Raw genomic sequence first — 10991 nt, 5'->3', positions numbered from 1 at the left:
TATCAGTTCTGAGAAAAATAGAAGTGTTGAATATTCTATATGCTCCTTCCAAAGTTGTATTAGGATCCTTACAATTCCTGTCAATTTTTTTACTCTGAACTATTAACACAGGCTTTCATCTTTTCATGGTCTGAATTCTCCATTCTCCCTTAAAGTCAGATCAAGACCCTGAACAGACACAATGAAAGGAGGCAGAAATATTGCTGTTCTTACCTTTGTAACAAGAAAAAAAATGCATCAGCATGATTAATTACCGAACAAACTGTGATAAAAACAAGTTAATGCAATTTAATTGTCATTCCAATAACTATTACACAAAAGTAACTCATGGCTTGCGCTTTCCAGGACAGCACAGTAACAAAGCTAATTGCTCCATCTTCAAAGAACTGCTCCCTGTTCTTCCTACGAATTTTTCAGTAAGATGCTGCTGAAAGAAGAGTTGTTGGGGTTTTTTGGGTTTTGGGTTTTTTTTGTTTTGTTTGGGGGTTTTTTTGGGTTTGGGTGGGTTGTTTTTTTTGGTTTTTTTTTTTTTTTTTTTTTTTTTTTACACAAAGGCAACATGACACTAATTTCAGTAAATCCTTCCAACAAGAATATCCATATATCCTCTCATCTCTATTGGATATATTTTACTTAATATACAAAACAAAAAGACCATTCAAGCAAAACAAAAACAAGACCAAAAATGTGCAGCTTACTTTATAAAGACTGAAGTCTTTCATTGTCCAAAAAACATTGGTTTATTTCTTCTCCAACATCTTAAAAGTTGACTTAATCCTATGAACAAGTACCTACTCTTTTGCAGCTTTTCTGTTTCACAGCATACTTCTAAGTATGTTTTCTAAGACAATTTATAGCCCTCCTAACTGTTTGGCAGAACAAATAAATGCATTAGAATTGATTTTGCTTCAGGTGTACTTTAGGTGAATGTTAAATACCATTTTTGGAATCAGATACACATTACCCATACTGCATGGATACTGTTACCTAAGAAGTCAGCAATTGTAAAAATGGAAAACAACAGCATTTATGCTTAAAAAAAAAAATTCCAGACAGTTGCTAATAGGGTTTGGCAGATATTGCTGTCATTTTAATTTGCAAATGTTCATCTAGTGGAAAACAATCAATTTTTTCAAGTTTTCTCTGAAGTTACTGGGTAAGTTGGAAAGATATTGCAGTACAGACATACAGGCATGCTCAAAGAACAAAGTTTTGCCAGTGACTTAGCATACCTAGAGATAGCCTTATACTTTGGAACATAACTCAAAAGATGAGCGGGATTTACCTTCCTATGATAATTTTAGGTTTTTTTCTTTCATTTTAAAAATTTTGTTCTGTATTTGGCCTCCAATCATACCACTGATAAGATGAATGCATAGCACACAGAAAACAGTAAGAACCAAAAGTGTTGCAGAATCAATACATGAGATTTAGAAAGATAAATGTTCATTGTGTTATATAGATACCTTGGATTCATAATTAACTTGACAGAACTTAAAAGACTTTCTGATGCAGGATGCTTTGCTTCCCCCCCCAAGAGTTTTTAGCAGAAAGTAGATCAGAATAAAACTGGGCAATAAAAAGTGGAAAGTCCTTGAACTAAAGTGTACAGGCAGCAATGTAAAATAAGATTATTTTATATGTAACACATATGACAAGCTGATACAGCAAATTACTTACTCGGTAAACCCACGACTCAGTTTTGAAAGGAGGATTTGTTCATTTCAGAACTCAACAGCAAGTATAAAACATTAAAGCCATCTTAAACTGAACTCCACTTCTATTATCTTTGAATTTTTTTTAAACATTGTCTTATGATTAAGACATTCATTACTGTTTAGCATATCATATAATTTATAATAATTCTCTGCAGAACAATATAGTTAATTCAGTATCATCAATAACTATACAGATACAGTATTGAAGCCATGTCCTCTGTCCGCTTACTGTCAAGTACAAAACAGCTTATATAGACTAAAAAAAGCTACACACCACAGTTGTAGCATACTGTATTTTGTGCCTGATTAAAGTTTACAGTAGTGGCTTTTTGATCTTTCAAGACAAATAAACATGATACCACATAAACAGTTGTGCAAACTCAGGCTTAGGAGGAAGACTTAACTACCTCCTTTTTCCAGAACTACTTTTCCCTGCTTTACTGCTGCTGCTACCAGATTTGCTGGAAGATTTTGAAGAGAATAGTCTTGTCATGAATTCAGAGACATCTGGCAGCTCATGGTTGGAATTCAGCATGTTCATTGACTGCTCCATTTCCTGCATGCAAAGATTAGATAACCTTAATAGCTTGTAACAATTCTGGCTGTTTCTAAGGCATCAGCTGAAAATCGTATCAGGAAGATGTCAAATTTTCCCAAATACTGTTTTACTATTTGCAGTCCTCCAGAGTACATATTGCTACATATTTTTATGCAACCACAGCCAATTGCCCAGCTACACACAGAAACATAAAACCCCAAAACTAAAAGCACTGGTATATGGAAAAAGGCAACCATGTCTTAAGCAGTCTTACAGGGCAACCACCTGATGAAAAAAAAAAAATTTCTAGAAGAAAAAAATGCCATTACTTATTTTCAGCATTACTTTCCTCCATTTTAAAATTTAAGCTTTTGTTTAGATTTTCAGATCTGTGTTCTCATAGATTTCACATACTTTTGTGTTTTCAAATTAGTATTATTTATGCTAAATCTAACAAATTTTTGAAGCTGTTTGAAGGGATTAGATATTTTTATTGCCCTACTTTGTAACATCAAGCTGTCAGTGTACAGCAGTTGAGTTTTCTTTGTTTCATGAAAGGATTTTAATATGAGACCATATATCCAGCTAAGCTTAATCTAACTTTAGAGTTTAGCATAGTGGCTCTATGAGACGAATTAGTACAGTTTAAAACAAACAAACCCTGAAGTACTTTTAATGCATACAACAGCTGAACTGCACATCCACAATAAGATAATGCTTATAGTAATTGCCAGTTTAATGTGGGATTGCCACCTTGCTCTTCTTGTTACCATTCAGAATGATACAGCTTTAACTGTTTTCAAGGTACAAACGAAGAAAAAGCTGTTATGGTAGCCTTTGTTACTATTGCATCTATACTACATCTGTACTTAATGCCTCTACAACAAGCACAGTTACTAAATCATTAACTTTCTATATAAACTAGTACTGTGCTGACTCCATAAAGAAAAAACAAGCTAACTTGAAAAATGTAATACAAGCTCCATACCCTCCACAAGCAAACTGAAGATGGATATACACTTAAGAATTTATTACATGGTCATCTAGAGAATGCCATTACAATTGAGTTCTTAAAAACTACCTTCTCCTATTCTTTAAAGATAATTTAAATTACAAGCAAGATTCCTTCAGCTTAAAATTTCTTCTTAACAAGTCGTATCATTCAGCTAGTAAGAACTAAATCATCAGAACAGCCTGTCTGTAAGCAGTGTCAGATCAGTGAAAAAAGTAAGGAATAAGTGATTTTTTTAAAATTCAACTTCCAAAGTTCAGCTTGGTTTGAAGAACATGCCACGGATATCTAGCATAAATTTGTATCCTGTTTTTAACCAAAAATTAAAGCCAAAAGAGCATTACATAGCTCCGATATGCTTTTTATAGGTATTACTTTAAAAAAAAAAAAAAAAAAAAAAAAGAGGCTCAGACACCTATAAAGTACTACTGAAGACAGTGGTCATTTAGAGGAAAAGGAGTTCGAATTAACCAAACCCTCAAAAAGCAGCCACCCAAGACAGACAAGGAATACTTCTAAAAATAAGAAAAGATTTAGCAAACACCTTGAATCTCCATTTTGTCCTAGCCTTCTGCTATTCGGCATTTTGCATGATGAAAGGACAATAAATCAGATAATTTAATGACTACATTAGGACTCCATATCATATGCACTATTGTGATATCTGGATTTAACAGTCTTGTAAACTGTATGGTTTAGGTTGATGGGTAAGAGAAGCCCACATCATACTCTTCTCAACACACCTGACACTTACTAAATGATGTCTAAAAATGAAATGCTAGATTTAAACATAGTGCAGAAATACATTGGAAATTTATAGAAAAAATAGCCTTTGAAAAATTGTATTTATTGCTCTAAAGAAACTCTGGAAAACACCATTCATACTGTAACACTTTCAAAGCAGTGCCAAACAATTTAATTCTGTGTTGTGCTGTTTAACAGCACATTCATGAGTCGGAAATGTTAGAATTCATTGTTAGAACAGCAACACTGTATTAACTGAATAAGTGATGCCCATTAAGACTTCTTTAAAAGTCCGGCTTTGTTTTTATTACTTTTCTGTACCTTAAAATCTCATTATCTTTGTTCTCTATGTCTGCATCAATTGAATGCACTTACCCGTCTCATATCAGGATCACTGGTGTTGACAACTTTAGGCAAAAGTACAAATATCAGTAATGGAAGAACCATCATCATCACCTATACAGAAAACAGCAAATATTTCTTCAGCTTATTTGTTGCTCCAGACATTTTTAGACACAGCCAAATTCTACAACTACTGCATTCTGAGTCAGTAACCCAGTTACAGTAATCCACTTGTCAGGAAAGAAACGTGGTAAGGAAGTATTATGTTTTAAGTAACAGATTTCAAAGTTGGACCATTAAAGTAAATGTTTGTTATCTCTTTCAAATGTTATAATTACAATCTTGCAACATGTTGCTCTCCCACACTACTAGAACAACATCATGTTGTCAAAGGAACCAGACTATGGGCTATTTTCAGAGGACATTAACAGAGTGGGTATATAGGGGAGGAGAGGTCATAGAAAAACTTTCTATTTGTAAACAAGTAAAAAACAAAGCATTAAAACAAACCTCTCAGAAAAGCAAAGTGTGCATACCTTTTCTCAATTATTTTATTCTCGGTATTCTGAAGAATAGCTATATTTGGATCCTTAGCATACTTTTAACCTTTGTGTGTTGCTTATACGTACCATAGGGTTCATGAGGAAATCTGTCCATCCCCAAGATTCTCTCTTTATAAAGTATGAAGGAGGCCCAGAAGATTTCATCTGGAGTGGGTATGGCAGCCTGACAACTTCAGAGGTTTTGATGTAATTCACATATCTTGCTCTAATGAGCAAAATGTAAATAATTAAAAATACACATACAATCTTTAATGAAAAATAAAGATTATTTAATAATATTCCAAATGAAGTTTTAATAATAGAATACAAACAAAACTATCTGCTAGGCAGTGTCAGCTAGACTTCATTTTTCAGAAGCTAATTTCTCTCAGCAGCACACTTTATGGAATCAAATGATACTTTACCTTTTTTTCCAGGCTAGCTATTAAGCAGGCTGAAAAACTTGATACGGAAAACAGACCTGCAGATCAGAAACATCAGAACTATTTGTTCAAGTGTGACCTCTGCAAAACATTTTTTCTCACCTTGGTAACAAGCACGAAAAGCTACAATGCTTAAAGAGAAGGTACAGCCTTGAACAGTGCAGTGTAGCTTAAACAGTTTGCTTGGGGCAACAATTATTTATATATGAAGTTAATACTACCTTTTCCCTAAGTGCATTACTTCGCATTTATCAATACTGAATCTCAGTCTTTATTACTTTATAAGGTCTTTCCATAGTTCTTCACTAGTATTCTTCACTTGGGCCTAGTATTCAGATAGTTACTTGGTACTATCATCTAACTTTGTCACTCTTCACCCATTTTTCATGATTTATGAATATTTACACAGCTTGTGCAACTCCAGGGATGACTTCTGCCCATTACAAGAGAAATCATTTATTCCTTCTGAATTTTTCACCAACTATTCATCCATAGAATGTCTTTCCCTCCTACCTTACGACTACATATTTTCTTTAAAAGCTTTTGAGATTTTCAAGTAGATCTTATCAAACGTATCTGTTATCCACATGCTGTTTCCTCTTTCTAAGAATTTCGGTATTTTTTTTAAGGCAGAACATCCCTTAGAAAAGCCCAGTTGACATTTTCCCCACGTATCACATCTTTCCATGCATCTCCCAACTGCATTCCTTATTATAGTTTCTACCTGTTTGACTGGTAGAGATGTCAAGCCTACTGGTACTTCGTTCTGCAGACATATCCTAGCAATTTACTTAACGTCAAATTTGTCCTCTAGTCCTCAGATACCAAAAACAGTGCTGAGACGTTATACACACTATTGTGTCTATTTCACCGAGTTCCTTCCATATTTATTACATATTGTTGCCAATGAGATACTGCCTAACAAAGTATAAAAATAAAAATCTCATGAAGTTTGTGAAAAAAATCTAAGCACAAACAAATTGTGCTATTATTATTACAAACATACTGTTTGCACTGTTTTCAGTTTGAGATTTCAATTTTTAACCTCCCCTAAAAACACTGCTACAGTGTTTATATTGATGTTTGTACTCCTAAAAATATAACGGCATCTTTTATAAGATACTGTAAAAGACAAACTTGAAGTTAAGATACTACATGTGTGCCTGTACAAAGAAAAATGAACTACAAACATGTTCATTTAAACAAAAAGCACCTTATTAGATACGATAGTTATTTTTCTGTATTACTTACCGAATAGTGTGCAGTTACAGATGTGCAGTTATAGTTGTTAGGGACAACATATGTTAAGCCATAACATTAAAAAAAAAAGCTAACGATGCTACAGAATTACTGCAGGCTAGCAACTACTAGCATTTGCCAGTAACTGTAAGGAGTATCTTATGGAGGTGTAACAGAAATATTTTAGAATTCAGAATTAGAATGAATTAGAATTTCATTGTGCCAAGTCTTGACAGAACATTTACCAAAAAAGAAAGGAAAAAGGGAAGAAGGAAAAAAAAAAAGGTATAGGCAAAAGATAAAGCAGTTAACTAATTTATGTCTAGATTTTATTTCAGGATAGCTGCATAAGAAAATAACAAAAGTAAACAAATAGGATTTTTTTTATCCATTTACTCTTATTTAAGGCCATAAATATGAAAGGAAGAAAGAAATCAGACTTTGAATTCTAAGAAATGTGCTCCTAGAAGTTATGATAAAAGAAGCTGAAACATACGGTCTGAAATGGAACATCAGATCTACACTACTGTTTACTTCTTATACTGTGCTGTCAGGCATAACTGATAGATCAATAGAGAAGCAAAACAGGAAAGGCTCACCTCATTTTGCCTTTTGAAGTTATGTCAACTCTCACGGGCTCAAATTTATGAGCAGGGGATATAACTTCCACTACGTAAGATCCTGAAGGTACATCATGAACCACAAAACTTCCATCTGTCCTGAAAAAACAGTAAGTTCCGCTACATTTCAATATGCTCCAGTACACAAGACAGGGTGCTTTATTTTTTTTAAAAAGAAGAAACTGTAATAGTGTCTTTTTATATTATAAATCTTAATATAACAACAATGACCAAAAGGAAAATCTAAATTGCTCAGCACTCGTAACATCAAGGTCATCAATGTGTACCACGAGAGTAGCAGAAATTACCAGTTACGTTAAAGGTTTTCTCATGACCTCAAGCTATTGTCTTGCTGGAGGAATAAGTAAAATTTGAAATGGTTAGATTTCATGTATTCAAATGACGGCAGAATTGACTTACACCTTCCTTCCTCCTTCTGAGATACAATACAATGAAGTTTACTTTGCTTCAGTACTTCTGCTGGAAGCAAAAAAACCCAAAAATTTACATTCTACATAGTGTGGGTAGATATTGGAGATGACTTGCAAAGCACAAAAACTGGGGTTTGTGCCTTTATTGCAAAACAGAGGTTTTTACTTTTAATTGCTCCCTTTAGGACTAGGCCACACTGGAAAGCTCTATCACAACAATAAGGGAACTAAGAGCTCTGAACAAATACACAGAAGGGATTTTTAGGCAGACTGCTTTTATTTTAAAATATGAAACAATATTTGGTGAAAATATTAGTAAGAGGATACTTGAAAGCTTCAGCACCAGTTGCCATTAAAGTACAGAAGCTTGCATTTCTCCTCCTACATGCTTCCAGAAGTTTCCAGGAAAAAAAATTTAGTGATCTCTACCCTTTTAAAATTAATATAAAAGATCTCCCTCCTAAAAATAAGACTCAAAGTTAAGACAAAAAAAGTTGCTCAAAGGGGGGAAAAAAGTAATAAAACCTGATACATTAGAAACTTGCATCAGGAAAACAAATAAACGAACCCTCAAAAAGAATTTTGTCCTTACATCCTTCACACAAGTTCTCTCTCTCAAAGACGTACATCACTTAAGGACCTTCCCACCACGAAGACAGAAGCATATAAACAGCACTGTGTAGGTGGGTTTCACTAATACTTTGTGGGATGATTTGAACCCCTAAGAATGCTTACGCTATCTTATATTGCAACTGCTGTAAGGATGTTTCCCTAAAAACTTCCTTTTATTTTTTCATTCTTTACAGTATTATTTTGATAAAATTCAATTATAGTTTTTTTCCTAAAGATTTATTTATATGACAAAGCGAATTCTGACTTCATATACTGGTATCCCATACTGCCTTTTTAGAAGAAAACAAGTTTCATTTTTATAACAGTGGGGAAACTAATCAGATTTATAAAAATGCTTGTACCAGAGAATGATTCTTGGAATACTCAAAAAGCAACTTTGCTATGTCAAATAATTATTTTCCTCTTTTTGATAACTGGAATGACATCCATGTAATATTTAATCAAAACCTGCCTGAGAGATGGTGAGAAATACATCTTCTGATATACCAAATACATTTATATCCGTCACTGAAAGTGAAGGATCTCTCTACTGAGCCTGAAATACCACTGTTATTTAAGAAATTTGTTCTTTCTTCTAACACAGTTCTTACTAAAAGTATACTGCCATCCAGTACTGTGCTCATTACAAGTGACAAAAAAAGATCCCAACCGACATTAAAGCATCTTTGCTAAAATGTACCATGTTATGGTAGCGCAACATCTACAAATATGTTTATTGAACTATGTAACTTATATAATATTAATTGCTTGGCTTTAAGTTATATCAGTGTAATTTGATACGTCTACAAATAGACATGACAAATTAATGTAATCAATAGAGCTTGATATCTAGGTTACACTGTCATAAATATGGTATGCTCTTAGCTAAGACTATTTCCTCGTATTTCAGACAACTCGAGTTCCAAGCAAGCATTTAGAAACTTACCAACTCCATGGTATTTATTAAATCAGCTCCTAAATATGATGTCAGGCTCCCACAACTTGGTTGTACTGGCTTATCAGGTGCTACACTGACAAGATTCTGCAAGTTTTGCAGAGTAAAATCTGTTGTGTTAACCTATTGACAGTTCCCAGAGTCAAAGTTCAGTTCAACTTTTACTGCAGAGGGAATAATTAAAAATGATTGGTATTTATGAGAGGATGTATTTTAATTCCATATAAACTTTCTCATTTTAATACATAATTTTAAAAGCAATGTATTATACTGTATTAAAAATAATAAAAAGGATTTTAGAATTAGCTTCTACTCTTGAAACCATGAGATCAGTTCAATTCTTAATTCTGAGGGCACTTTCTATGCCTTAGTATCTCTAAACCCTTTGCTGGTCTGAATATACCCACTACCACCCGAGACTGAATAAGCTAATGTGATTCTTTACAGCTTCCAAATGCATTTGCATGATCTTGTGTGAAGGAATAAAGCCATATCCCTTGAAATGGATTTCACTGGTACAGTGAAACTGTTTTTCATAGGTAGTGTAATAGATAACTACAACTGTAACTTTCTGCCACAAACAAACATTTCTCCAGAATGAGTAAATTCTTAGCTAAGGAGAGGGCCTTAAAAAAAGAAGTGACAGGATTTGCACCCGCAGAAGCTGAGAACAAACACTGTAGTCCAGAATTTAATGCAAACGTGTTTGGTTTTTTTTTAATTAAAACTCAGTTCCAATTTTTTGATCGCTCAAGAGCCAGCAACTTTAGTCATCAATTTGGTTACGTCTGCAGGAGGCTGAGAACAACAATCCCTACAGCACTGCTGGTTCCCACGACAGGCCTGGCCATTTCTAATGCCTTACAAGGTAAGGCGCAAGTGTACCAGTAAAGCAAAAGTCGGACGCGAGACGTTCACCTCCACAGCTGTGCGCTGCTAACTGGGACAAGGCCGCTAACTTGCAGGGCGCTGCTCCGCTCTGCCACAGCCGGCCGCCATCTTACGGCCGCGACTGTAGAAGGGACGCTAAGCCCGTCGGAGGCGCCGAGGTGGAGGGCATCTCCGAGCGGCTCCCGCGGCACAGGGCGACACCGGCCCAAGCCCGGCGAGGGACGCTTGCTTCCCCGCCGGGACCAAGCCCCCCGCCCCGCCCGCCGCTCACTTCAGGAAGCCGACGTGCTCCTCCCCGTCCACCAGCACCCGGGCCCCCGCGATCCAGTCCTGCGGCTTCACCCCGGGTACCACGGCCCGGCCCTCGATCTTAAACCGCTCCCCAGGGCCCGCGCCGCCCGGCGACTCCGCTGTCCCGGCTGCCTCCGAGCCACAGGCGCCATCGGGCAGCGGCGACGCAAAGAGCCAGAGCAGCACCAGGCACGCAGCCCCTCTCCGCGCCGCCATCGCGCCGCCGCCTCCTTCGCGGGACGGGCCGGTCGCCTTCGCGCATGCGCTGAGGGCGAGCCGCCGGGGCCCAGAGCGCAGCTCGCGCGGAGAGCAGGGCAACAGACTCGCTGCGCGTGCGCACCAGGCAGGCGGAAAGGCCGCGGTGCCGTGCGCATGCGCACGTGAGAGCGCGGCGCGCCGCGCCGCGCCGCGCCGCGCCGCCAGGTGACGTGCAGCGCACTGGCGGATAGGCGTGAGGGAGCTGTTCCGCCAGGACGCGTCGCGATGCGGAAGCGCTGCGGCGGTTTCCCGCGGGTGAGGCGCCGCAGGGCCCGAGCCCCAGGGGGCGGCGGCTGCCCGGCTGGGGGAGCCGAGCCGAGCCGAGCCGAGCCGCTGGCCCGGCGGCGGAGCGCCG

The 10991-nt window shown here is 37.3% G+C and overlaps 1 protein-coding gene across 1 annotated transcript; it reads right to left on the bottom strand.

The window, feature by feature from the left end:
* Positions 1–268: 268 nt before the first annotated feature.
* Positions 269–10622, bottom strand: EMC7 (ER membrane protein complex subunit 7). The gene is made up of 5 exons (XM_076344898.1): positions 10359–10622; positions 7178–7297; positions 4984–5122; positions 4388–4468; positions 269–2274 (listed from the first exon to the last, which is right to left on the bottom strand). Exons 1-5 carry the CDS (start codon positions 10592–10594, stop codon positions 2122–2124), a joined length of 729 nt encoding a protein of 242 aa, XP_076201013.1. The 5' UTR covers positions 10595–10622; the 3' UTR covers positions 269–2121.
* Between the last annotated feature and the right edge of the window lie 369 nt (positions 10623–10991).

Source organism: Aptenodytes patagonicus, chromosome 7 (genome assembly GCF_965638725.1).
Source record: "Aptenodytes patagonicus chromosome 7, bAptPat1.pri.cur, whole genome shotgun sequence".
Taxonomy (NCBI): domain Eukaryota; kingdom Metazoa; phylum Chordata; class Aves; order Sphenisciformes; family Spheniscidae; genus Aptenodytes; species Aptenodytes patagonicus.
This window is presented reverse-complemented; position numbering and strand designations above follow the sequence as displayed.